The 27,613-nt window shown below is 42.3% G+C and overlaps 1 protein-coding gene across 6 annotated transcripts in view; it reads right to left on the minus strand.

The window, feature by feature from the left end:
• NLGN1 (neuroligin 1) overlaps window positions 1–27,613 on the minus strand; it is a 491,733-nt gene that overhangs the window by 329,392 nt on the left and 134,728 nt on the right. For 3 of the 6 annotated variants that reach the window (XM_044434496.1, XM_044434495.1, XM_044434501.1), the window contains one exon: window positions 8,364–8,423. The exons of the other annotated variants lie outside the window; for them this stretch is intronic. In XM_044434496.1, the coding sequence (XP_044290431.1) occupies window positions 8,364–8,423 (60 nt within the window). The remainder of the gene's footprint in view (window positions 1–8,363; window positions 8,424–27,613) is intronic. 6 annotated transcript variants of the gene reach the window in all.

Raw genomic sequence — 27,613 nt, forward strand, 5'->3', positions numbered from 1 at the left:
GTGGAAATGGAAAGTCATCCCTTTCTCGATCCTCCTCAGCTATTCCTGCAGGGATCACTTATTTGAATATCTTCTACATATGGAGAGCATGTGTGCATTTAGGGGCAATCATATGCATACCATAGATCTGGTGTCATGCACGTGCACAGCATCTGGTATGGCGGGGGAAGCAACCCATGCAGCTTCTGGGGGGCTACATGGTGATGTAACAGGGTGTGACCCAATCTGCTCATAAACAAGGCAGGGCCATGCCCTGTGACATCATTAGATTCATGGCGCTCCATCAGACGATCCTCATACATTCTACCTTCTCCTGCCCTGTGTCCCCTGGGAAGGAGTCAGGGGCCACGGAAGGACCCAAACCTCCATGGGTCAGATAAGTAACCCACCTCACAGATCCATCAAAAGGAGAAAATGGAGAGGAGAAGAACCATCAATGCAGACTTGAGGTCCCCATAATAAAAGTTGCAAGTAAATCTGTGGTCACAAAGTTTGGTTTGGGCAACATCACATCTACTTAAGCAGTGATCGAGTCTCTTGCCTTGCATTAGGAAGATGGAGCTGGACACTTTTGGAGGGAGAGAAACATTTGAGAACCAGAGCATAGATTTTCTCCTCCTTTCAAGACATGATGCCTTCAAGTCTTTCGTGAAGAAGCTCCAACCTGAGTTTTGGGGAAGACAGAAAACCTATGCAGCTAAACATGCACAAGAAGGAAAAGCTATGCTGGAGGGAATGCGGCAAGTGGAAAATCCTAATTACTCCACTTGCAAGAAACTTAAGGCAGCATGCATAGTCTTACTCCTCTCTATCATTTCAACAATGGTAGTTTGAAAGGTCGGTTGAGCTAGGAATCAGAACCCAGTGAGCTTCATGGCAAAGTGGGGACTTGAACCCAAGTCTCCCAAGTCCTGGTCAAACACTCTAGCCACCACAGCACACTGGTTTCTACGTGTGTTTAGGTTAAACACACTGACAAGCTCCTGAGAGTTTCAACCTTGGCTTATCAGAGTTTACAGTTCTTGAGAATTGTGTGTTCTCTCAAACATACTTTGCAAATCCCTTTCCAGATCTTTACACTGAAGGTGTAAAGACCTGTGATGCAGATGGGCCTACTCACCCATCCCAACTTTACTCCTACTTGACTTCCAGTCAAATGCCTCAAGGTCCCAGGGTTGCACCTAAAGACAGACTCATACAACAGCAAGTTTGAGTCAGGGAGTTGAGCTGGAGTTCTGGGGGCAAATGGGAAGAGCCTACTTTGACAATTGTTGTTGTTGCTGCTGTTCTTGTTGTTGAGTTTTCCTATATGTTCTTGTGTGTGTGTATTTTCAGCAGCCAAACAAAAAGTGGGTTTGGTTAGGATGACCTTGATCTATTGCTTGTAATTTGGAACACTGAGTTATCCTGGGCAACAGAAGTTGCTAGATCCATTCTCCATAAATTAGTTTCATTTCAAGCTAAGGCCAATCACTGCACTTTGTAGGAGTTTGCTTGACAAAGTAGTCTGTGAATTCTAATACAGTCACATCCATGGTACTGATGGGAAGATGGGAACCAGTGTGGTGTAGTGGTTAAAAGTGTGGGACAGGGACACAAGTGATCTGGGTTCTAGTCCTCACTCAGCTATGGAGCTCACTGGGTGACTTTGGGCCAGTCACAGGTTCTTAGCCCAACATATCTCACATAATTGTTGTTGTGAGGATCAAATGGAGCTATGTAAGCCAACTTGTGCTCCTCACAAAAGGAAAAAAAAAGATAAAATGGAATTGCACTGTATTCCAGTGGAGCTTATTTCCAGGTAAGCAAGTATAGAATTGCAGCCATGTGGTTTTTGAGGATGTGTGTAGAAGAAACAAGTGAATAGGGTGTGTTGCCTCCAAGCAGTGGCAAGGACAGCCTTTCCTGCACCCCAGAAGTGATCTGAGGACAATCCAATGTGCTTACAGTTTCATTTTGGAAAAAGAAAGATTTATACAATCTGAAGAGAACTTCTTCTGGGACTGGAAATGGGAATAGGAATTCTGTGGTTGGAAAGAGTGGCTCTCAGCAAAGCTGGCTTTGCTGCTTCTGGTGCACGCACAGGGAAGAAAAGCAAGTAACCCCCATATTTGTTTAATTATTTAGATTTTCATTATTCTAAGTTTATGTTAATAATGCCCACACCAAACAGACAGATCAGTAAGTATAGAAATGGATATAGCTACCTTGTATACTCTCTTTGTTTTAAGGTGGGGGATACAAAACTGTGGGACTACAGATCATTAGTTTGTAATATGCTCTAGGTTCCTTTGGGGTCTTTGGAAAACAAACATGAAAAATGATGTAATTAGGGCCAGGTTTGTTATTGTGCCCCAGGTTTCGTTTCAGTTCCCTGCTATACAGATTGGTAAAGATTGGACATGGGGCAGTGGCCATCGTTTTTCCTTTAAAAATGCAAAAGAACATTGGCAAGAAAATGGTTTGCCTATTATTATTACAGATGTGGTTGAAGAACCCTTCACTTTCAGAGTGGAGCTCTGAAATGGGCTGAAAATATAATCTCAGAGTGATCTACTGATATGAATTTTATTACAGAGAGGGATTTATGCTCCTTGAATTTGCTAAGCAGCTTTAGTTAGTTTCCTTGCTGACATATTTTATGATTTATTAGCTCTGGGCCTCATTTCTCCTTGGAAGTCAGACATTTGATTTTCAGTCTCTCAGGGCAAAGACAGACATGACAGGAGTCCTGGGCCACTGTCCAACCGGTATTCCTATTTTTCTGTTCCCACCTGGTCTGCAGGACAAACCCGGTGGATCTGAGGTCCTGATCCAGCCCTCTGGAGTTACCCAGATGGCAATGCCTGCTTAATCAATACTAAATAAATAAATAAATAATCCACCCCCAATGCAATGATCCTTTGTTTTGCCTGGCTTTTGCATTCCCTTTACTGCCATTCTTAAAAGGCTGAATGGGCACACTTAAGGTTTAGCTAAAGGCAGCAAGAGATTTAAGCCAAAGGATGTTGATATCCCCCCACACACTTTTCCAATATCTCCAAAATAGAATTTGGTACCTGGGCTAATAGGGGTTTGATAGCCCTGTCACACAGCCATTAGTAATATGATAGTATGAATGACTAAAGATGCAAAACAGCACAAAGCCTTGCCCTAACACTGAGTTGCAGCCCTCTTTCATGTCTAAACTTGCACAGGGTGGTCCTTAAATTAGCTAAATCCCTAGTATCACCTTCCCAAATCAGGTGCCCTCCAGACATGCTGGACCAGAGTGATGGGTGGACTGCAACACCCATCACACCCAGCCATTGTCCACGCTGGCTGAGAATGATGGGATTTGAAGCAAAATTGGAGGACACCATGATTGGGAAGACAGCTCTAAAAGAATTCAGAGTCTTGTGGCTCTCATCTCACCATTCAGGCAGACTTTTTACAAGCCCCTGAATTTCATGTCTCAGTACAGTTCAGGGAAAGTCATCCAGCATTGGGCAGGATATCACAGAGCCATCACAAGCAGCAAAGATGTCTTCCAACTAATTTCATGCACGTTTCTGAACTGCCCTCTGATCTTCAGCATCTCGTCACTGCCAACTGAAGCTGGATTTGAGCTGATGTGTTTGAATGTTCTGCTTTTTCAAAGATTGAAACGTACTGATTAACTCAACAGATTTTTAGCTATTAGAGCCTGCCCTAGCAATTATGTGGCCAATTAGGGGAGCTACAAAGGTCTGCTGTGTGAATAGCTAGGGTTTGAAATGATTCCTCAAAATTATCTGTGAATAACACTGGCTTTCCCCGCTGCTAATTGAATAAAAACTGTACTTATAAACCTCTAAGTGTAGCATTGCTCAATATTCTTTTATTAATTTCTGACGATGCCAGGGAGGGCTGTTATTAATGAAGGAAATGCTTATCACAGCTTTGAATGTTAATCAGGTCCCTGTAATAACTAACAACATGTACAGAAAGTAGATGGAAATATGGTTGCAGATCAAAAGCATCAAACAGCTTGTTGGGAAAAAGAAAAACCATGGGTTGGATCCACAATGTGCTTTCCCAACTTCAGGTATATGATGAAGGGATCTGAGCTAGTAGTGACTAAACAAGAAAGGGACCTTGGGGTAGTAGCGGACGGCTCCATGAAAATGTCAGGCCAATGCACGGCTGCTGTGAAAAAGGCAAACTCCATGTTGGGTATTGTTAGGAATGGAACAGAAAATAGACCTGCCAAGATCTTACTTCCCTTATGCAAATCTTCTTAGAAGGCCCTCAGGCCAAGTCGGTGGAAAATACTCTAATAAATAAATAAATCTTTGGTATTGTGTTCAGTTCTGATATCCTTGCCTGAAAGGGGGCATTATTGGGTTGGAAAAACTACGGAGAAGGACAATAAAAATGATCAGGGGGCCTGAGCAACTGGGACCATTCAGCTTAGAAAAAAGGCAAGTAAGTGGCATTTAAAGTTTTTCATGGTGTGGAAAAAGTGGAGAAGGAGACATTTTTCTACCTCTCCCACAACACTCAAATCCAGGGTCATTACATGAAGCTGATTGGTGGGAGGTTTGGGACAGATAAAAAGAAATACTTCTTCACACTGTGCCTAGATAAACGATGGAATTCACTGCCATGGGAAGTGGTGATGGCCGCCAAACTGGACGGCTTTCAAAGGGATTGGACAGCTTCATCAGGGAGGAGGGTATCAGTGGCCACTAGTCTTGCTGGCTATGTGCTGCCTCGTTTACCATAGGTGGCATGCCTGCATACACCAGCTGCTGATGAGCTTGGGCAGGCAGAGGTCTTGCACTCATCCTGCTTGCAGGATGTGATGGGCCCCCATGGGTACAGAGTGCTGGACCAGATGGACCTCTGGTCTGATCCAGCATGACCTTCTTTATATTCTTATGCAAAAGTGAGTTTTAGACTTCATACTGGAGGTGTGCCAAGTGCACTTCCCATCCATACATAGTGGCTGTACGTGGGATGGGTATACATAAGACGTTTGCTCCCATCACTTGAACTTGCCCTCCCACAAGCAAATAGCAGGGCATTTTTTCAGGAAAAAACCTTGTTGAAAATTTCCAAACTTTTGAATGTTTAATGTATTGAAATGTACTATACAAAAAGTACCCACTTTGAAATGCACACTTAAAAAATTCATTCTTTAGTCAAAGGGATAAAGTGTGGGCTTTTAAAAGCTTTACATGCATTATATTTATAATGTTAATGTGTTTTATATTTTTAGTGTTTTATATTTTAACCGATGTTTTGTAAGCTGCCCCGAGGCTTCGGCGAATGGGGCGGCATAGAAATTTTTAAATAAATAAATAAATAAATAAATAAATATAGATTTGTTTCCCTTGTTCAAAATGTGTGGGGGTTTTTTCCCATTAAGGGTTACAATGCTATGCTATTTGCCCTCGATGCATTAAAACCTCCAAGCACAGAGCTTTACTTGCATCCAGCGCCGGATACAAGGTGCAACAGCAGCAGTGGCTTCCACTGCCACATGTCCTGTGATTCACCAAGATAGTGGTTTCCTGCTGTCTAGGGGAAGCACCATAGAGAGGTGCCATTTGGATACAATATACCTTCCTGGTCCCAGTTTCCACTCCGCGCTCCTCCAGCTGCCTCATCCCTTTAGCCTCCTCTGCGGTTGACTCCCAACCTGGGAGAGGCAGCCGGCAACGGTTCGTTCTGCTCTGGCCGTGGGGAGCAAGTGAGGACTGCAAGCCCAGAGTTCCGGCACCAGTGTCGGAGGAGCACGCACCTTGCATGCCGGGCAACCCTGTGGCTCCAGACAATGTAGAATTGCTCTCAAATGCTGTGAGTTGTGGGGGAGGGGGAGGAATAGCTGTTAAAAATGCATTTTAAAATGCATGTTAAACATTTTGTATTTTTGTACTGTTATCGAAATTTTGAATTAGATTTGTGGCTTGCAATTTTTGTGAACTGTCCAAAAATTGGCATTGGCTGTATTAAAAAATGGGCAATATTAAAATGATGATGATGATGATGATGAAGAAGAAGAAGAAGAAACCATAATCTTGGCCCTTTGGGGTTCTTTCCATGATGCCTCCTCCACCCCAGTTATGGAACAGGCTGCCCACTGAGGCCTGCCTGGTGCCACATTAAGACTGTTTTCTACCACAGAACATTTAATTAGTTACTATTGTACTGGGCCTTTGTAATCTGCTTAAATGGGACTTATGATTGAATTCTATAATGTGTTATAGCTTGTTTTAAACTTGGTTTTAAACTTTTGAATGGTGATTTTTTTTAAAAAATGATGTTTTTATTGCTGTTTATAGTTTATATTGTTTTTGTGTGTTGTACACTGCCCAAGATATTGGGTAAAATGGAAATATAATAATAGTAGTAATAGTAATGCATGAAGCTTTGTGGAAGAGAATAAACAGCATCTTCCCTTCTGCTCAGAATGCTAAGCACTACTTAAATTAGGAAGGAAGGAAGGAAGGAAGGAAGGAAGGAAGGAAGGAAGGAAGAAAGGAAGGAAGGAGAAAATGTAGGTGGGCAGCCAGAGGAATGTCTAAGGCGCAAGGGGTCTAAGGCACAAAGCGTTTTTCCAACGAGAGAGAAGGGGCCATGCATTGCAGTCCTGCAAAGGTTAACTGTGTGTCGGGCAGTTGCTTGCACCAGCATCCCCTGCAATGATTCCAACACCAAAGATTCCTTTGTGGCTGTTTTCTCCTGGTTCCTCTGTGTGAATCTTGAGACCAATGCAATTGTGTGGAAACCGACACAGCACCCCTGCTCTGAACAGCTTATGGCTTCATGTTTGCAGGGCAATACCGTTGAAGACATGAACGGAGGAATTCATGCACGAGCCAGTCCTAATGAAAGGGGGTTAATATAATACCAGCCCAAATGGCTAAAGACTCCCATGCATGGGAAAATGAATGCATTCTTCAGGAACATTTGTCTTTGACCACAGTTGGATGTTTGACTAATTCTTGCTGTAAGAAAGAAATAACTCAAAGGCTACCTACTCAAGCATCAACCCATTCAAATAAATGAACTTGGCTGGAAAGTCCAGTTTGAGAGCAATTTCACAGATACGACTTTGTGAACATGAAAATGTTGCCCTTTTATGGAAAGGGAGATGCTTAGGAATATCCAGGAAGCTGAAGATAATCAAATAAACGTATTTGCTGGACTTGTAAGTCATGATCTACCTGGCCATTTGCCTTTTTTATCACTGTGAAGTTAAACAAAAATGCTCAGCAAAAATCCGAGCAGCTCCAACATAGTTTGCTACTTGATAGTAAGCTGGTAGCCACCCTTGAACTGTCAGTTACTTCGGCTTCAAGCTTTTGGGTTAGTTTTCTCCATCACTCCTGGGGCAGCAGGCGAGGTTAGAGTGAGCAGCATGTAGGAGATTCATATGCAAATAATATGTAAATTGGTATCCTGTTTCTGGTGATGCATTTTCTCTTAGTTAGCATTGTGTAAGTGGACACCCTGAAAGAAACGGACATCTGTCTGAGTGCCTGGGAGGAGGATATAAGACTTGGTTAAACTTCTGAAGAAAATTGAAGGGGAATTAAAGTATTTTTCAATGAAAAATACCCAGAAAGGTTTTGTTTGATAGTATACCTTGCAGTAGCAGGAAGCTGAAATAAATGATCATTGCCATGTATAAAATCAACGCTTTTCACAATAACCCTGCCAAAAGTGAGGTGGTTCTATAGAATCCCACATAAATGTTCCCCGGTCACAAAAGGGTGAACATCTGCAGTCATGCTTCTCTCCAACTGCATTAAGTTTTAACTGAAGACAGGATATCATTTTAGGACATAAAGCAAAAGTACACAGGTGGAATTCACAGCAGTTCAGTTGCTTGGGATACACTTTCATAGCAGCATTTATCACTCCTTCGACCTCAAACACAACATTGCCATATTGCATAAATGGAGATAAGTAGGTGACAACAAAGAAACAAAAACACATCATCTTTGTACTGAGTGAAATAGATATTGAAATAGAGGTTAGAAAACATGCAAGAAGGTGTACAGAGAGACTGTTTCCAAAGTGTGTTAGTTATTATGGACAAAATTCAGTCAAAAGTGGGGATGCAACACAGCAAGTTTTCGTTCCAAGGAAACAAAAGTAAAATGCTCTCCATTTCTTTTAAACACGGTTATCGTAAGAACTTAACAACATTCTTTCTTTTAAGAAAAAATAAAAGATGTAACAAGCAAGAAGACAAAACACATCAAAAAATGGGAATTAAAAAACAAATCTTCAAAAGAAGACAAGAAGTCAAAAAAAAAAAAAGAGGGGAGAAAAAAGATTTTTCAAGGGGATCCTTGTCATGCAAATCAGTTTGGCGGTAAAAAAAATACCTTCATCCTCCGCACCTTCATTATCACCTAAATCATCTGTCTGTTTCTTTGTTAGGGGACCTAGGATTGAGAACGGAGAAAATGGAGGAAAAAGACAATTCAAGAATATACAAGACTGAGGAAAAAATAGTCAATATTAAACTTGCAAGAACGTTTATAGAAAAACATTCAAGGGGAGTAGCAATTTTTTATCTTGAAAAAGGATTTTCCAGCAAAATGTGCCTTACTGGCAATATAATATAAATGGCATATATATATATAGATATATTATTTACTAGAACTAATGCACCCTATAAATTAAATTTAAAAACACTGAATGATCATCCAGTATGATAATTATTTTTTTCATTTAAAAATCAACAACACTCACAAACTAAAACTTGCCAGCCTTGTGGGAAAATGACTATAGACTGTTTTAATTACTTAATCTAATTATGCATTTCTAAAAAGTAAAACAATAAAGGGGGCAAGGTCTACTTCTTAGTTGTGATGTGCAGATTTCTGGTTGGGAAAAAAGGGCACCGGTGTTTCCTTCAAAATACCTATTTTGTGAAATGCAAAGTGAATTTTGTAAATCCAGTTGTTTACGGTCGCTACTGCTTTCCAGTGAGAAGCATAGGCTGGGTTTTGTTCAGTTCATCCATTCATTCATTCATTAATTTCATGACAGAATAGTTCTTTCAGACCTTTGGATACCTGCTGTCACACGTATTAACAATAAGAGGTACCAAAATGGGATTAAAACCCAGATATTAGAAGGGTTCCTTTCATGGAGTTGATTAGAGCCTCAGCAAGCCAAGGTATTAACATACAATTGGTTCTTAAGAATAAAAGAATTAAGACCTAATATAATTCCATGCCCAGGATGGAGATAGTATTTACAAGAGTTAGAAGATTAATCACACTTTGCAGGGGGATGGTGCAGGCTACCCTTCTCTTTGAGCGCACTGGATAGCCAGTAATTCTGCTTTAATGCTTCAGAAATGAATTCAAAGGCCATCAACAAAACCATTTCCATATGTCATGTATTTCTTGCACTTTAAAGCACAAAGCAAAACAGCATTTTATTTCTTTTTCTCTCTTAAAACGAGCACAGTTCCGTGACATTCTACAAAATGCATGCCGTACACACTCATGCTGTCCCCTGGCCCACCCCACTGAAATCAAGGATAACCCTGGAACTTTTAAGTTGAAACAGTCAGCCAGGCACAAAGCTGGAAAGAAAAGAACATCTCATGCATAAAATAACAGCAGAAGGAAACAAGGTACCAAAAAAATTTAAAAAAAAGCGGGGGAAACCAAGATGAAAGATGTATCTTGGTACCAAGAACATGGTTAGGCAAGAGGCACGGATCAGCTCACAGAAATGTTGAGACATTGTATTTCAAAGCTCTGCTTCCTTTGTCCCCTTTTCTGTGACGGCATGCCATGGAAGCAACATGAACTCTGCAATGTGGAAAAGAACGCTACCTTTTTGATTGGAGAGCTCTTTGGAAATCTAGGGATAGGCTACCAACATTCCCATCGCTGTTTCAAGAAAGGGAGCCAACCCACGTGAGATTTTACCAGGGCCGGGTCAAGACGTGTGTTGCATGAGGGAAAGGGAAAGAGGCATCTCCTGCTCCCAATCCCAAATGTGAAGAAGCTAAGCTTTCCCACAGCACTTCGGGCAATGGAATCGCACAGCTAAGGGGCTGGCTGCATGGATGGGATGGGGGGCGGACTGAGCAGCAGAGAAAGCTGTATCTTCCAATATTTCCCACCCACAAAGCCTGCTCACAAAGGCATTCACCACATTCTTGCTCCAGGCAAAAGAGTCACCATGTGATATTTTTAAAAAATCAATGGAATATGCAAATATGATTCCCAGTGAGGCTATCCCCCCCCCCCACCCATACACAACGCTTTGTCCTTTTTACAGAATTTTACAGAGGATCTAGACAACTTCTATTTCCGACCCTCCTGTGTTTTCCTAGTGCGGCTTCTATATTTTTCCTTAAGACTGAAAATTAACTAAGGTAAAGACTGTAGGATTGCTCCACACTGTCTTCTGACCTGTAGAATTAGGACCTTTCTGTCTGCAAATAACATAAGGGAAGGGACGCCTGTGGACACATTGGGAAGTTTGAGAAACTGTTGTAGGTCACCACAAAATGCCAAATCAATATATCAGTGCTTTGGTGTTTATCAGCCGTATCTACATCTTATTCAGCAAAAATATTTGTTTCATGGCAGTGAAACACCAGCTCTCTTTAAGAAAGGATTGTCTAATTTAGCTAATTGCTGGTGATGCAAGACTGCTAACACTTCTTTTATGCATATATTTTTGGCAAAATCCAGTAGTTGCATATTACACAGATGAATTTTATCCTGGAACAGTCTTTAATATTCACTGATGTACACACTCTTTTAAATTATTTACCTGCTTCATGGAAACTAACATTTGAAAGTGGTGATGGATTTGCTGTGCCCTTTTGACAACTAAAATACTAATTGTACAAAATCTGGAAGCATAAACACCCTCCTTCTACAATGCAATTAAGTGAGGACTTTACAATATGCTTGATAAAGGGACAGAGAGAATATCAATGCCAAAGGGTGCAGCCAGGGATAGTTAGCATGACCTTCTCAGTAACCTTAGAAGTCTAGATTTGTCTACGAGTCTGAAGCTCCCCACTACTAACCAAAACATCTCAAGCCAGAGACTCTGGAAGAAGAATCCAGTTACCTTACTTTCTGTACCCTCTTGGTGGCCACTAGCTTTCAGCTGCACTTCAGTGCCACTACTGTGGGTGTCCAGAAGTCGGCATTACAGTTATCTACACATGCAGGGAACCAAGAGATACTGGCTTTGGACTGGTCCCTGGGATTTTGCAACTCAGCTGTCCAGGGACTCGGTGAACAGCCTTCAAACTGCTCAGCCTACGTAGCTGTCTGCCAGTGACCAGCTTGTCTCCAAACCACCAATCTTGATAATACCTTATACAACCTGGGGCTGATGCTGGAGTAGTTTCAAGCACATTCTAAGCAAAGTAAATCTAAGAACAAGCAGCAATTCTTAAAACAAGGTGCTTTGAACATTGAATTCACTCCTATCTACCCTACCTTTTAAATGCAGGACTAGTAACCATATTTCAAAACTATCAAAATCTAAAGCATGTTCATACTATTGATAATCCTGGATCAGGAATGAGGGATTCTTGATTAATTCCACAAGTCTCAGGCCAATTTCTACTATATTTGCCAAATATGTCCCCAAGACTGTCTTACAACCAACCAACCAACCAAAACTAAGAAGGACATTGCAAAATTTAGCCCTACAATTTGAAAACTACTCAAAACTACTACCCACTATAGCCACATACCTATAGCTAAAATGCCATCAGCCAGGCAGTGAGAATAAACAAAGCTATAAACCTCTCTAAGAATCAAATGCCTGCTTTAGACAAACCTACACTGAAAATGATGTGAAAATGTCAAATCTAGCTTGTTTGCAAGTTAGATTTGACCTACTACTACTATTATCCTATTGCATTTATACCTTTTCCTCCTCTAAGCAAAGAACCCAAGACAGCTTACCAGTTTTTCTTCCTCTCCATTCTATTCTCACAGCAACAACCTTCTGAGGTAGGTTGGGCCAAAATACATTCACTGGCCCAAAGTCGCTCAGTGGACTTCATGGCTGAGCGGGGACTAGAACCCAGATCTCCTGATTCCCAATCCAGTGCTCTTAACCACTATACCACACTGGCTGTCAGGGCTCCATAACTGCTGCAGAGCCTTAAAAGGGCTTAAATTCATCTTGCAAACCAGATAAATATGACCTTTTTGGTGATTTGCAGTGCTCTAGAGACATAATCAAAAGATTGTAACCCACAGAGGATGGGGGTGAACTCTGCAGGGTGAAAATGGTCCCTGCATCTCTGGAAATTGTCCATCCCTGTTTTAAACAATAGTGAAATAAAATGAAATTAAATGCTCTTGATTCATAGTTGGAGCTAATGTATTCTGAGGTATAGGTGATGGGCTGCAATACATCAAAGGATTTTAAAAGCTGTTGATGTAAATTAAAAAACTGGTGGGCTACAGGCTCCTATTAGACTCATTAATTATACTTTCAGGACACATAAAGGATGTTGTTGTGAGCCAAAGGACCAAACATGAAAAATTAATATGCTTACTATTGCTCAAAGGATGCAAAGGCCTAAACTGAAATCAAATGCTATTTAAGTTGAAACCTCACTCACCAAAATATGGTCCCTCTTTTAGTTGATAATGTGGGGATGCAATTAATTGGGTGCAGGGAAGGGAGACAGAAATGGAAATACAATTCAAGAAAAATTAAGCCCATTCGAATTTCTGGAAGACAGAGATCTGGACTGGATAGGTCTCCTGTTCTGCAGTGCAATCCTATATATCAAAACTGTGCTTCTGACATTCAGCGGGGTTTACTTACAGGCCAATGCATTTAAGATAGCAACTGCATTGTTATTTTCAAAGCATTTAACTTTGCAATCTGTTGCTTGTCTACTTACACGTAATTGCTGTTGGGTTAAACAGGCCTTTTCCAGGTAAGCTTCTATAGGACAGGATTACATTCTCAAGACTGTAATAGCTATGAGGAAAATATATTTTATTTCCTGCTCAAGGAAAAACTGTGATTGTTTGCTTCCTTTGTAATGGAACAGCTATGGATATAAAAAGTTGCCTTTTATTGACCCTATCACTGGGTCATCTAACCCAGCCTTCCACAACATGGTATCCTTGCAATATGTTGGATCACAACTCCCATTTGCTCCAGCCATCATGACTATTGGGAAGGTACCTGCTTGGAAAAGACTGTCTGACTCTGCATGGCTGAGGCTCCCTGGGGGTCTCAGGCAGGGGTCTTTGGGCTGAGCTACTGGAACTCATCTGGGACATTCCATATCCAAAGGATACGCCCTATGACTCACTAAGGACCTCGCTCCAACAAATATTAATACTAAAAATCTGCTCCCCCACTCAGCAACAGCTATTGCTCCGAATCATTATTGTTCTTCTTTAATTAAGCAACCTTCTGTGAATTCATACAGTGTGAAGATGCCATGATGTATCAGTGAACAATCCAAGCAACCCAGCCGCATCCAGCCTCCCACCATACCGTGCTCAGTGCTAATGGGAAAATGGGCCCTATGTCAGCTGTGGGGGTGGGTGGGAAATGGAGCAAAAAGGCTGACAGCATTCTGTGCCTCATCAAGGCAATGAATAGCCTCGCTGCAGAAACAAGAGGCCCGCTGTACGTGAATGGGAGACTCCTAATGAACTCTGAACTCATTAATTTCAGAGTGCCGCTTGGTCTACCATTACTAAAAACATAACTCAACCTTTTTACTCCAGCTTTAAAGCAAGCAGTCTCAGAAAGGAGGACATGCCACATTTTAACCTTTCAGTATTTGACAGTGGCGCCTGCAGGAACATGTTCAAATGGCTAATCACATCAGCAAGGCATTTCAGTCGCGAGCTGGATTGGTTTTAATTATTTTGGAGCACATTATTATTTCCCATTTAATGCTACAGAGAAGAAGGAATGTAGGTCTTGTTTAAGAGCAATGCATGGTCAAACGGAGAGAGATTAAAATGCACTGATGCCAGTTTATCAGTTGCTTTACAAACAGGATGATGCAGCAGGAGTTGTTTTAAATGAGGTCTTCCCCTTTATACTCCAGGATTCTTGCCTATTCACATGCCTCAGATAAAAAAGGGAAATGAACATTTCTGACAACTTTGTACAGGCTTTCCACATCTTCAACTCCATTGGCCAACTGGCAGTCAGAAGGAACTTGAGTTTATTATTGGGTTACTATGCAAGAAGTTGCATCATTGCTGTTTCCTGAAAAAGCAATGGCTGATCAAACAGAACAAATAAAATTAGGGCACAGTCCTGATGCATGTTTTGGGCACCCATGCTGGCTGCAGAAAGAATTGTAGGACTTCTTTCTTCTTGCATAGGATTGCAATGTGGGATGGTAACATCAACAATCAATGGAAATAAGCCCTAAATGGATTGGGACCAGGACACCTGAAGGAATGTCTTTTTCCCCGTACACCCTCCCACCCCTTAAGATCTGCAGAAGAGGCCCTGCTCCAGGAACCCTCCTTGAAGGAGGTTAAGCGAGTGAACACCTAGAGGAAGGCTTGCTCTGCGGAATGCGCTCCCCAGAGAGGTTCGCCTGGTGCTGATGGTGCTTTTTGGCACCAGGTTAAAACCTTTTTATTCACTCAATACTTTAAAGTTTTAAAAAAATAATGCAGTTTTTCTTTATCAGTCACATTTTATTTTGCTATTGTATTTATTGGATATTTATTGTAAGCCATCCAAAGCCATTTTGTAGAAATGGACGGGTTAGAAATATCCTAATAAAATAAATAACAGAACTAGGGGAATTACTTCCTGGTTCAAAAATTGCTGGCAGTGCAGGATGAGAGTGGGATTAGCTACCCAGGAAAGTGAGCGTAAGATCAATCCATACTGTGATAGATTTGTCGCCATCCTATGTGTAAATCAACAAAAACTGAGCACATCCCAATTCTCCAAGTTTCACCTGGGGCTTGCTCAGATTCGCAGCCACATGAGCTTGTGAGCTTGGGTTCCTTGTGTCCATAGGTTTGGGAACCCTTTTCAAAAGGCATGTATTGTTTTGAAATGTGTGCGTTTCCCATTGACTAAATGCCTTTGTGTTTTTTCAAAGTGATACATTTCATGAGCATTTTTCAAGTCTACATATTTTTGAACACAGATTTTTTTTATGAATCACATCACAAATTCATAAATGTGCCTACTTTGAGCATGGAACAGAATGAAGATGTTCAGAGCATGTTTGGTTCTGAAAGGTACAAACAGGGTAAATTCTGGCCAAATAGGAATCAACAAGAATTTCTCAAACATCCTTACTTAGGGCCGCAGGAAATGATCCACCCTGGGTACCTCATCTATTAAGTTTCTCCCCTTCCTGTATAAGAATGGTAGATTGTTATAGAAGTATGACCAATTGACAGGAAGTTGATATAGACAGGAAGTACCAGTGTTTCTGTATTTCATCAAGATCCCCAAACACCTGTAGCCAGAATTTATTTCTGGTGGAGCACATCAACATTGACTAGAGAAGAGTGCCCCATGTTTGACATTGCAGTATCCCAAAGAGAAACAGCTTGATATTTGAACTGGAATCTCTCAACCTACCTTTCCCCACAGCTTGAATGAGTGCTCCAACCCATAAATCAGAGTTGATTAACCCTAATTGCTAGCTGTGACTGAATTGTTTCACCATACTTTTATAGTTCATATAGCTTAAGAATTATGGGAATTTCATTCCAACATCGCTGGAGAGCATCAAGTTAGAAAAACTGTTGTGAGGATTAGTCAATCATAGAATCATGGAACTGTAAACCTGGAAGGAGCCAGCAAGGCCACTGGGTCCAACCTCATGTTCAGGGCAAGACTCCAGGTTGAAACATCCCTAAGAGATGGCTTCCAGCTCTCTCTTGAATGCCACCAGTGTGGGAGAGCCCACAGCCTCTCTAGGTAAATAGTTCCCTTGCTGTATTGCTGTAACAGCCAGGAATCCTTTCCTGATGTTCAGCCAGAATCTGGCTTCCTGTAACCCACATTATTGTGATTTAATGTATATGGATAGAAAGAAATCTATAAGTTTCAAACCTTTCCTGATCAGAAATTGCTGAAATTTAACTCCCATATATGTTATCCTGGACACTTGACTACTGAGAGAAGAAATAAGAAAAACAGCAGTGAGATACTCATCTACTCCCTGATTTGATCTGGTTATCTTGTTTTAAAAGCCCTAATAAGCACTCAGTGGGTGGCATGAGGGCAGGGGGAGCTCTTTGCCTGGAAGGTGGCAATGCTAAAATGTTCTGATGTCTTATGACTGAGCTGGGACATGTTGAACCTTATACAGGTGAGAACTCTGCAGATGGAGTTAAATTTGCAAATTCATTCAGTGCTCCCAAGTCACTACCTCTCCTTTCAACTTTCACAAGAGCTCCAACCCATAATCAGACTTAATTAAGTGAATTGCTGGCTGTGACTAAATGATATCACCACGCTTTTACCCCAACCCAAGGAGAATGAGCTGCAAAGAATACTATTCTCATCTTCGCTCAAGCACCAAGATTCAAAACAAGCATTAAGGTAATACGATAAAGCACAAGAGGAGAAGCTCAGTGGTAAAATGGAACTTGGTACCTGGCAGGAAGCAACAAGGCAGTGTTTTGTTGGCTTCCTATTTTGCTCTTTTGCCTTATCCCATGAAGGAGATGAGCAGAGCTCCAGCTGGAGCTAGCGCTCCCTTCACATATTGCAGAAGTGAACAAAGCTCAGATGTACCAACCCTCATCAATGCACATTTGCTTTGAGACGTGTCCTACACAATGTGAAATGGCCAAGAAAGCTGCCATCTAGCAGGTCAGTCCTTTGGTTTCTGCATTATTTACATGACTGAAAGTACCACTCCAGGGCTCCCAGTAAGCCTCTTTCCCAGCCCTACTGGAATTAAATCAGGGTACCCCATGTGGGGAAGGCACAGACTTCTGATGGCACCTGCAAATCTCTCCATTCCTCGACTCCCTCAAAACTTTATTTTTAATTTACTGTATTTTTTCTTAATCAGGCCCGGGATTTTTCTTATTTTTGGCTGTTTAAAATTGTTGTAAATGTGCATATGTATCTCCATGTGCAGCCTGTTTATATATTTGCATGTAAACAGTTTTGGGAATGTTTTTTAAGGTTTTCATCATTGTGAACCACCCAGATAAGCTCTTGAGTGATATAGAATTATAATACATGACCGGAAATGGAGAATGAAATAATAATAATAATAATAACAATAACAATAACAATAATAATAATAATAATAGAAAAAATGTTAAGGTGCCAGATTCTTCTTTCTGTTCTTGAAACAACTGTTTAACTGGCAGGAAGAGAAAGAAAAAGTTATTTCCCAGTCCTTCCAAATCTTCCATGCACACAGTTCTTTCCCCTTTGGCCTCATTCCTTATTTTCTTTCTTCGTTTAGCCTTGATCTTTGTTATCCGTCTCAGCCAGCGCTTTGCCTCCTGGTTTCTACCCAGCCCCATCCTCTACCCTTGCTCTTTTTCTCCCTCTCCTCCTATAGCTCATTATGGTGCGAACCAGTGTGATATAGTACTTATAGTGGTGGATCAGGGCTCAGGAGACCTAAGTTCTAGTTCGACTTGGCCATAAAGTTCACTGACTGACTTTGAGCTGGTCATGGACTCCCAGTCTATCCTACCTCACAGTTTGTTGTTCTGAAGATAAAATGGGAAGGAAGAGAACCTTGTAAGCCGCCTTGGATTTCTTGCAAGAAGAAGAAAGGTGCGGTGAGATAAAAACGTAACAATAGGAGGAGGGAGTAGCTGAACCTTGGATGGAGGTATGGAAAACTTATCCTTTCCTTTTGGGGCTGGGAGTATTTTCCTTTCCTTTGGTGGCTAGGGAAAGATGTGTGCATGTGGGTAGGATGACCAGAGCATCTCTGTTAAGGCCTATTCAGAAGTAATCAAGTATTTCATTTGTTGACTGTATAGACTGGCTTTGAAATTCAGGTTCCTCCTCTGCTTAGACTCAATTTCTTGGGATAATTACTTGTCTTGCTCATGGAGGCCATTATGTGATGTCCTCTATGGAAGCCATTTTGTGATGGTACCCAAAGCAACTTTCAAATATGCTCAGTGGTCCTAAATGGTTGGAGACCCTTCCTTAAATATATCAGGGCCAAGCAACATCACATGGCTTGCCTGGAGTGCAGGATGTTTTCTTGTGAAGCAGCGGGTGGGGTGGTGATGCTAGGGATCTAGATCGGCCATTGGAGATTGGGCTTCTTGCCCCAGATTAGGCCTTAGTATCAGAAATGTATGGAGCAGAAAAGTCCCCAACTGCCTTGATGAGAACTTCCCCCAGAATAATTGCAGGGCAGCAAGCTAGATCCAGGTTGGGGGTCATGCTCTGAAGACACCTCCCTCCCACTGCATGGGCTGCACCTCAGAGAAATAGCTGGTCCTCATGGGCAAGGCCAGGGATGATTGATGTGTCTTCAGCCCCATCGCTGCCCTGTTGAGACAGCAAGCCTGCAGCTAGCTTTTAGGCACCTCTCTCATGCTTAGGAAATTGACATCTTGTGGCCTTCCAGGCATTTTTGACCTTCCATCATGCTTCACCATTGGCTGGGGCTAATGGAAGTTGTAATCCAAATGACCTAGAAGGCCACAAGTTGCCCATGCCATCTTTAATACCTAAATGGCCAACATCAGTTCATTTTGTGCAGCTTCTTCCCTTCGCTGCTTTTCTGTACTCCCTGTCTTAAAAGGCATGGAGCTGCATGGAACTGCAGCTTGTTGTGTGCAGATTAAAGAGAGTGAGTAGGTCCCATGGGGAAGGGAGCTGTAGTGCACGGCATGACACACAGGCGGCAACTGTGAAATAAATTCCCTGCACCAATACAGTAGGCTAACTCAGCCTTGGCTGGGAACAGCTACCCTTTCCTACTCTGGAAAATCAGCAGCCCCTTTTGTAGAACTGCTGCATCCTTTCTTCTTTCCCCTTCCTTTCTCCAGCAAAGGGAAGGCCATTAAGAGGGAGAAGATGTTCTTGTCAGAGAGGGATGCTGTTTGGGGACAGCCAAGGGGAACGCTTGCAATGTTCTCAGTTTCAGATCAAATTATTTCTCAGAACATTTAAAGGCAAGAAAAAAATGTCCTTAGCATACACTATTTTTGGACAATTGTAACTTCAATATATCCTAATACTAGCTCTGGAACTTTGACATGAAACTCTTTTCCTCACTCCAAATTTCTATCCTCTACTACTAAGGGCCAAACTAGTGATACACATGTTTAGGAAGTTGATGGAGAAGATGATGAGGCTTTTGGAGATGGAGATGATGATGATGGTATAATTTGAATAGTCAACAGCACACACAAGGTTGGAACCAGGTTTACCTGGATGAATTGGGTGCTGGAAGGGAACTTTCCCACCTTCTCCTTCCATAACAAATTCTACACAGGGGTCAACCCCATCAGTAATATCTTCCAGTCATATCTCAAGGGCTAGCAGGGGATCACTGCCTCTTGAACACCAGTAAATCATTATTCAAGTGATGGTAAGTGAGCCATGTGATGTCTGGGATCAGAAAGGGCTAAGAAGATGAACCTGCATCCAAAAGATAGCAAAAATAAGTCGTGATGCAGGGAGATCTACAACTCATCAAAATTGTGCAATGTTATAAACAGAGCCTGGTGGGGTCAGAAACTGACTCAGGAAATGTTGTCCCACCATAGTCCTGTAATCAAATGTGAGGCCAGGGGGCTATTTTCACTTTAACATAGAGCTGAGATGAAACTATATATCTTGATTATTTTTTTCCCCTGTCCAAACACACTTCCACAAAAATCAAAACTTATGACAACTCAGCTTAGCCGGAAAAAAAAAGTAAACTATCATGCACAATTTTCTGTCTCTAAATTGAAAACAACAACTCCTCAAAACTGGCTACCACAGATGCAGAAAATGCCAGAATCTGTTCTTCTTAGACTAAGAAATAATTATAATGAAATCATTATGACTGTTGCTCTCATAATTTCATTTGTTTGGCATGAAATATGTTTCAACATTTGTCTGGTTAAAAAAAATCTGAGTGTGATAAGTGAAAGGTGTCTTGCCCAAATTAGGGCTGAGTCAATCATCTTTGCAATCATTTTCTGCAATATTTTACAGTGGGACTAAAAGCCATCCACATGCAATGATTTTCTTCAAAAAAAAATTGAAGTTGTCATCATTATGTGATCCCTGATAGGCTTAGTCCATTTTAGAAAGGAGAAAGATACCAGTACATTGAGATCCAAGTCAGCCTATTTGCATCAGTGCACAATATCTTTTCCTAGAAGGCTGTAAAACACGTTTTGGGGAAGGCTCTCTTTCCTTGGAAGCTAATCGGGTCGTTCACTGATGAAGATGGAAATATGTCCCTGTAAAACAACTTAACACCTGTCATTACTGATCTTTCACTGCAATGCCCAGCCCCAGAGGATATGAAGAATGGAGACCTAAGCATGCCAAATGTGGCACTTGTATAACAGACGGGATGAAGAGGGAAATGCTCTGTGGCAGTAGAAATTTCAAACACCTTTAAGAGACATTAAGAGCCTTATCCAACTGGCTCATTCACAAATTGATAAGCTGAGCATTCAGACCATCTTAGGACTTCAGCATAACAGAAAAACAGAATGGTGAAGGCTGGAAGGATCCAACTGTATCATGAAGATACACATTATATTTGAGATGTTTTCAACACTATTCCAGTATCTCTTTGGAAGATGGTTGTCCAATTAAGTTTGATGTAGTTTTGCTACCCATACATATGGATATGTATCAAGTTTTTGATGCTATGCAAACCTGCAGTGGTGTCATTAGGGTCGGAACTCCAAGCACAGCCAGAGGACACTGGTAATGACCTCTTTCTATACAACTGTATTTTTTCTTTTTAAAAACACTTGTTCCAGAGTAGACACAATGTTGCAGAGTGAAGCTGTACTGTCAGGGCTGCCATCTTCATCTCCTAATCCTAGTGTGCTTCTGGATCCCACATGGGCCTAGAGATGCACATATCAGAAAAATCTGAACTCCCTGAACCTCTCTGAGTTCTATCTCAAAGCTTGTTCCAGCTCAAGTGGAATTAGGTATGGAATTAAATGTGAGCAGTGAAGTAGCCAAGATTGCTAATGGCAACAAATTATTTAGGGTGGTTAAAACAAAAAGGATGATCTCCAAAAGGATCTCTCCAAACTGAGAAAAAGGGCATCTGAAATGGCAGAAACAGTCCAATGTAAGCAAGCAAGTTGGGGCAAAAAATCCAAATATAACCTGATGGAATCTAAATTAGTGACTCACCAAGAAAGAGAGCTTGGTGATGCAGTGGAATACACTGGAGCAAATTAGGAAAGGAATTGACAATGAAACCACCAAAATCATGCTGCCCTTACACAAATAAATGATGCCCCCAGACAAAGAATACTGTCCAGCATTCCAGTACTGCACCTAACAAAAGGATTTGTAAAGTTGGAAAAAGTGCTGAGCCTGAACTGAATGAAGTAGCCACAGTTCTGCAAACCAGACACCAAGCATGAAAGTAGGAGCCCATGGCTGAGATGATGCTTCCTCTGTTGCTTCACTCCTGATTCTTCGAATATGTCCAAAATAAATGTTTCTTGTCCCTCTGGTTCAGTATGCAGAAACAGAAGCCAAGGAAGACAGTTCTTGTTTAAAGATGTCAATGAATTGCTGAATGGCATTCCCGCTTCCTGGAAGCTCTCTTTCGGCCACTGCAAGTGGACTGTAAGAGCTCTCATGGGGGCTAAGAGACTCATACTAGTGGGATGGACAGACATATCATCCCCCTCAACCACACCATGGCCTGAGACCTCAGAACACTGGCATCCTATGAGAGAACAGACTACTGAGGACAACTTCATCTCAACTCTCCTTATAACATGTGGTCAATCTACCCCAACCTATATTAGTGATGTGGAACATGAATTTTGCACTTTTGTATCCATGTGTGTGAGCATAGACAGACAGACAACCAGTAATAGTGTCAAGACCAATTCAATGTATCTCTTGTCATTACTGTGTATCTATATATTGTTGTTTTGTGGTTTTGTGGTCCCCCCCCCCTTTTCTCTGTTTATGTGTTTGAGGTTCTATTCTTGTTTTGTATTCTCAGTGCTTTTTTGCTGATGTTTGATTTTGTTGAAAGATAGTAAAAATCAAATAAAAGTTTAAATATTAAAAATAGATCGATACATTGTCACACTGATGTATGTAGAGGTTCTTAAATGAATTTTAAAGAGCAAAATACCAAATCCACCTTTATTTCCTCTTTCATCAGGACAAGAGCTGACAGTCTTGGAACAATGCAAATAATTATGAGTTTATTTGGTAGAGACATAAGTTCCGGGGTTGGGGGGAGGCAGGGAAACTCACCAGGTATAGCAGGTAAGACCAGGTTGTATATGTTAGAACATGCTATTACTGACTCTAACAGCAAGCATGGTAGCTCTGTGCCTACTAGAAGGATGGCAAAATGTAGCTCCTCTGTATTCCAGGTCTCCACAGGCATGCCAAGTACATCAAGAAGATGTACTTGAGCAAGAACAAATGGCCAGGAAAAATGAGGGAAGGGATGGAATTCACTTGCTTCAGCCTCTGCCAGAGTGAAGTATGCCATGACCTTAAAAGCATTTATTTTCCTGTACTACAGGGATAGGTTTTGAGTGGGTGGAAAGGAAAGGTAGTTTCCTTTTCCCTTTCCTGCCCTCTAGAACCCCTTCACTCCACCCACATCTATACTGTACTGATACTAAGCTTCTCCCTGCCCTGCTCTTCCTCCAACAAGACTCTCTCTGCTACCATTCTGCCTTTCCAGAGGGCATGTGGAAAAAAGATCAGTACTTTTAAAAGCTGGGGAGAAAATTGATACACACATTTTTTAACCTCCCACCCCTTCTTGGAAAACAGAAGACAGAACAGCATATAGTTAAATTACAGAATTTGCTGTCCCAGGAAGTAGTGGCGGCCACCAATCTGGATGGCTTTCAAAAGGGATTGGACAGATTCATGACAGAGGAGGAGGCTGCTAGTGGCCCCTAGCCTTGATGGGTATGTGCTGCCTCTTTTACCAGAGGTGGCTTGCCTGTTGCTGAGGTTCTTGGGCAGGAGGAACTCTTGCACCCATCCTGCTTGAGGGTTCCTCTGGACAGCTGGTTTCCCACCATGTGTATGGAATGCTGGACTAGATGTTCCCTTGGTCTGATCCAGCAGTGCTTTTCTTATGCTCTTCTACAGACTTCAATGCTGAGTGGCTGGGTACAATAAATACCCTTAACCCAGTTTATCTGTAACTAAATCTTCCTCGAAAGGGGATGAATTTGACAGAGGACCCCCTAACCCATGCCACTGACTCCCGTAAACTCTGTTGCCCTGGTAGAAAGATCAGGAACATGTCCTCACCTTTCTCCATCTTCGAGTGGGGGCAGCCCAACCTGACTAGCCAGAGCTACAAGGCACAGGAACATGTTGCCCAATCTTGCTAGATATTTCACTATGTTATAATAATGTATGGTATATATTAAAATTAAGAACCTACAGTCAAAGTAATTAATGGAATTAATTATGTAATGGAATTCATTCATACTTGTGTGGTGTCCTCAATTAATTATTTTTAGTGACTCCATGGTTCTTCATGGAAAAAAGAAAAAGTTTTCTTCCCAGCATCTCCCAACCAGGCATTCCAGTCTGAGGCAACTGTAAATCATGCATCTCTGCCCTTCCTATAGCAGGGGGAAGTCTCAGAAGAATGGGAAAGGGAAAAAGCCAACTGATCACTGAGAACAGAAGACAGAGATGTGGTCAGTTTTCCTCCTGTCCCTTTCTGTCCTGCAAACTTCGTTCAAAGCCACATATCTGTATAAATATTTTTGCTATTGTCCAATAATTGCATAGGCATGACAGTATCCAATGACATCCCTGCATTGCCAATCTTTCCAGATGTTTTGTAGCATCTCCAACTGAGCAACTCATTGTTTATTAAAGGTACTTCTGAATAAAAGCTTCTTCAACCATAGGTTTTTTTCCAAGCCAACACAAGACCTCAAAAGGTTACCAGTCTCTTGGGTTGACTGAGGAGCTGGTTCTCCTTAGATATCATGATCCTCACATTCAGGATCCAGATTCACAAGTTACAGGGGCTATGCCTGCAGAGATGCTGCTGTATTACAGTAGTCCCCTGAAATTCGCGATGGCTGCATTCCTAGAGCACCCGCGAATTGTGAAAAGCTGTGAATTTTGAATGTGGTAAAGGGTTCATTGTGTTCATTGCCAGACGCCTTAGAACAGGGGTCCTCAAACTTTCTGAACAGGGGGCCAGTTGAAAGGTGTCGCCAATGGGTGTGGGCCACCAAGGCAGTGCAGGTGGGGGGTGTGGGCTGGGCCGGGCCGGGCGGCGGGCGTATAAAGATAGTGTTTACTCCGAGTAAGTCCAAACCGATCTCCTTGTGAGCAAGGCTTGCTCACAAGGAGATCGGTTTGGACTCACTCGGAGAAAATGATCTTCTTGCAAGCAAGCCGCCGCACAGAAAATTCCACGAAAGACTGAGGTCGCGAATGCTGAGCCGCGACTTCACGGGGGTATACAGTCCTGTATTCTGCAGCCAACTCTGCTCCAAGAAGGGAGCAGGACATGGGTGAGGCCAAGGAAGACAACTTCTTCAATGAAGATGGAGCAGACACTTGAGAGGCCAAGGTGAATGCCTTGTGGGGTGAACATGTGGCTCCTAGCATGTGGTTTGTGCCCCTCGCCTAAACATTTGGAGACTCGGAAATCTGAAAAAGGAGCGTGGACAGAAATAGAATACTGGTTTTTCAGTAGCTGGTTTGGCACTGGCCGTCAGTGCGCCATCTGTGCTGATCATTGCTTGCTCATTTGGACTAGTGGCAGGGATTGCCACCATCTTTAAGCAGACTCCAGTTGCCAGAAATGCTTGTTCAAGGTCTGCTAAACTCCTTCTATCCAGAAGCACCCTTACAAAAGATTATTTCATTCAAGCTAACCCTCATCCCTAATGTGCTGCTGCCCAAAGACATCTATTTCAACAGGCAGGGACATAATTATACTGTGTTTACATTGCATTTAAAAGGTAATGCGTTAAGTACATGGCTGTGAGGAAGTTTTCTGTAAATACATCACTCTTGGATAATGCTATTAAATACAAACACACACTAAAAAAAACTCAGAGAGCTGCTGTAATTATGTTGAGATTATTATTATTATTTTTCAAACAGAATGTTGTAATATGGGCAAAATTACTTGATCCCAAACTGAATTTCCTTCAAAATTATACCTGGAAGGTGAAAAAAAATAAATAAAGACATTTCATCTCTTGAATGAAAGCCTCCTCTAAAAGAAGCATTTATCTCCATAATTTTAATTTCCGTATTGGAATTTTGGGGTCTATACAGGATAAGAAGCGGCATGCTGCTGAAAGATCTATCCTGTATTAGATCCATTTCTTCCCCACCGTGTCTCCTCTGTCATGTATTATTTCATTTTGTTCCTCTCCCCGTGTCAGCCCTCCCCGGGTCAGGACAGTTCAATCTGATTAATACGAAAGCATCACATGTTTTCAAGCCATTTTCAGGTAACTGTTCACAGATCCTAGTGAAAATTCAGAAATGAGAGACTGGCATTTAATAGTCCATGAATACACTATACCTTTTCTAGCGTTTGCATATCTTGCCACAACCTTGCTTCTGTTACTTATATTTCCTGTACATGATGCAGGACACTGTTTCTTTTCCCTGCATCTGGCATCAAGGGTAAGCACGGCAGGGCACCTGTTGAGGTCACACAACCCACCGGGGGCCACCAACAAGCGCTCTCTGGAGGCCCTCCACTTCTTCTTCACTGCAACCTGCTTGTTCACCTGCCTCGTACTCTGGTCCAGGCTGTGCTGATGGTGAGAAAGGGGAGCAGTATGACTGTCCACTTGCTGGCTGGATCTCTGCCTGGAGCTACTGCATCTGGGTGCCAATGATGGGGAGAAGGTAGTGCATTGAGGGAGGTCGGCCATTTATGCGTCTTGCCCAAGGACCCTTTAAAACTTGGAACCTGCACTACTTTCCCCTGCCCCTTCCTGTAGAAACCAGAGAGGAAAAGCTATTTGTTATGTTCCATCAAATTGTTTTTCACTTATGGAAACTTATGAATGAAAACCTTCCAAAATGACCTATCCATGACAGCTCTACTCAGCACCTACAAATTCCAGGTTGTGGCTTCCTTCATGGAGTCCATCCACCTCAGAGTTAGTCTTCCTTTTCCTCTTTTGCCTGCAACTATTCCTAGTGGAACTGCCTTCTCCAGGGAGTTTTGCCTTTTCATGAGGTGCCCAAAGAATGCCAGCCCCAGCTTTGTCGCATTTGCTTCTAGGGAAAGCTCCGGCTTGATTTGATCTAGGACCCGCTTGTTCAACTTTCTATCATTCCAGGGTATTGGCAATGCTTTCCTTCAGCACCATGGTTTGAATGCATTGATGTTCCTCCTGTCAGCTTTCTACACTGTCCAGCTTTCACACCCACATGCCATGATTGAGAATACCACAGTGCGGATGGTCTTGGCCTTAGTCTCCAGTGGACCATGCTTACACTTGATGATCTTCATTGTTGCCCTTCCAAGTCTAAGTCTTCTTCAAATGAGGAAATGTTTAGGGTTCATAAAGAGTACTGAAGAGATCTTTCCGCAATAGCTGAAAGCATGCATGGTAGCGGATGTGAAGCAGGGAGGTGGCTGCAGCACACATCAGCACTGGAGAATGGGAATAGTCTATGCCACCCTGCATCTTCCTGAACTGGACCCGCCCCATCGATGTTGCATCCTTCCTAATTGGGGAAATGGCAGTGCAGCTCAGACTGGGGCTGTGTCAGCAGTACCATGCAATCCGGGTTGCAGAAAGGTACAGTCCAAGTGAATCCACCTTGATCCAGGTGGCAGCAGGAGTGCTTTGCCCAATGATAAGGCTGGGGGCACTCCATCATTTCACCTGCACTGCATCCTTCTCCAGGGGGGAAGGTGCAGCATGGATGACACTCCAGCTTTGTCAGGCATGTGCATTGGCTTGGCTGCCACTGAGAGGAGCTCCTCTCCCAGCATTGCCCACATCATCCACTGCTGCCTCACCACACTTCGCTCTGATATAAGGACAAAGCAGCAGGGATTTCTCCAGGGGAGAGGGCTTGGTGGCCAAATGAGGAGTCTCTGTGGGCTGCGTTGGGCCCACTGGCTGGAGACTCCCCAGGACTCTGGCTGAGTAATAGCAGTGTTGAATAGGCAATGCTTTGACACGTTACTCAGGCAACATTTGGCGTTGTGAGCTTGGAGTGCTCAAATATTTAAATAGAAAAGAGGATGGTGGGGCATGATTCGATTACTGGCTGCTTATGTCACAATTACCCAAACATACACGCATGGGAGAGGACACAGGTGGGTGAAGTGTCCTAGCTTCCATCTGTTGATGCATCACCTACTACAGACAGTTTCCACCTTTTGCAATATGCCCTCAGTGAACCTTTACCTTATGCCTCTATCCAAGGTGATGGTCATTTATGGTGGAACCTCTGTTCTAAG

The sequence above is a fragment of the Varanus komodoensis genome, unplaced genomic scaffold (genome assembly GCF_004798865.1).
Source record: "Varanus komodoensis strain SLA01 unplaced genomic scaffold, ASM479886v1 scaffold28, whole genome shotgun sequence".
Taxonomy (NCBI): Eukaryota; Metazoa; Chordata; class Lepidosauria; order Squamata; family Varanidae; genus Varanus; species Varanus komodoensis.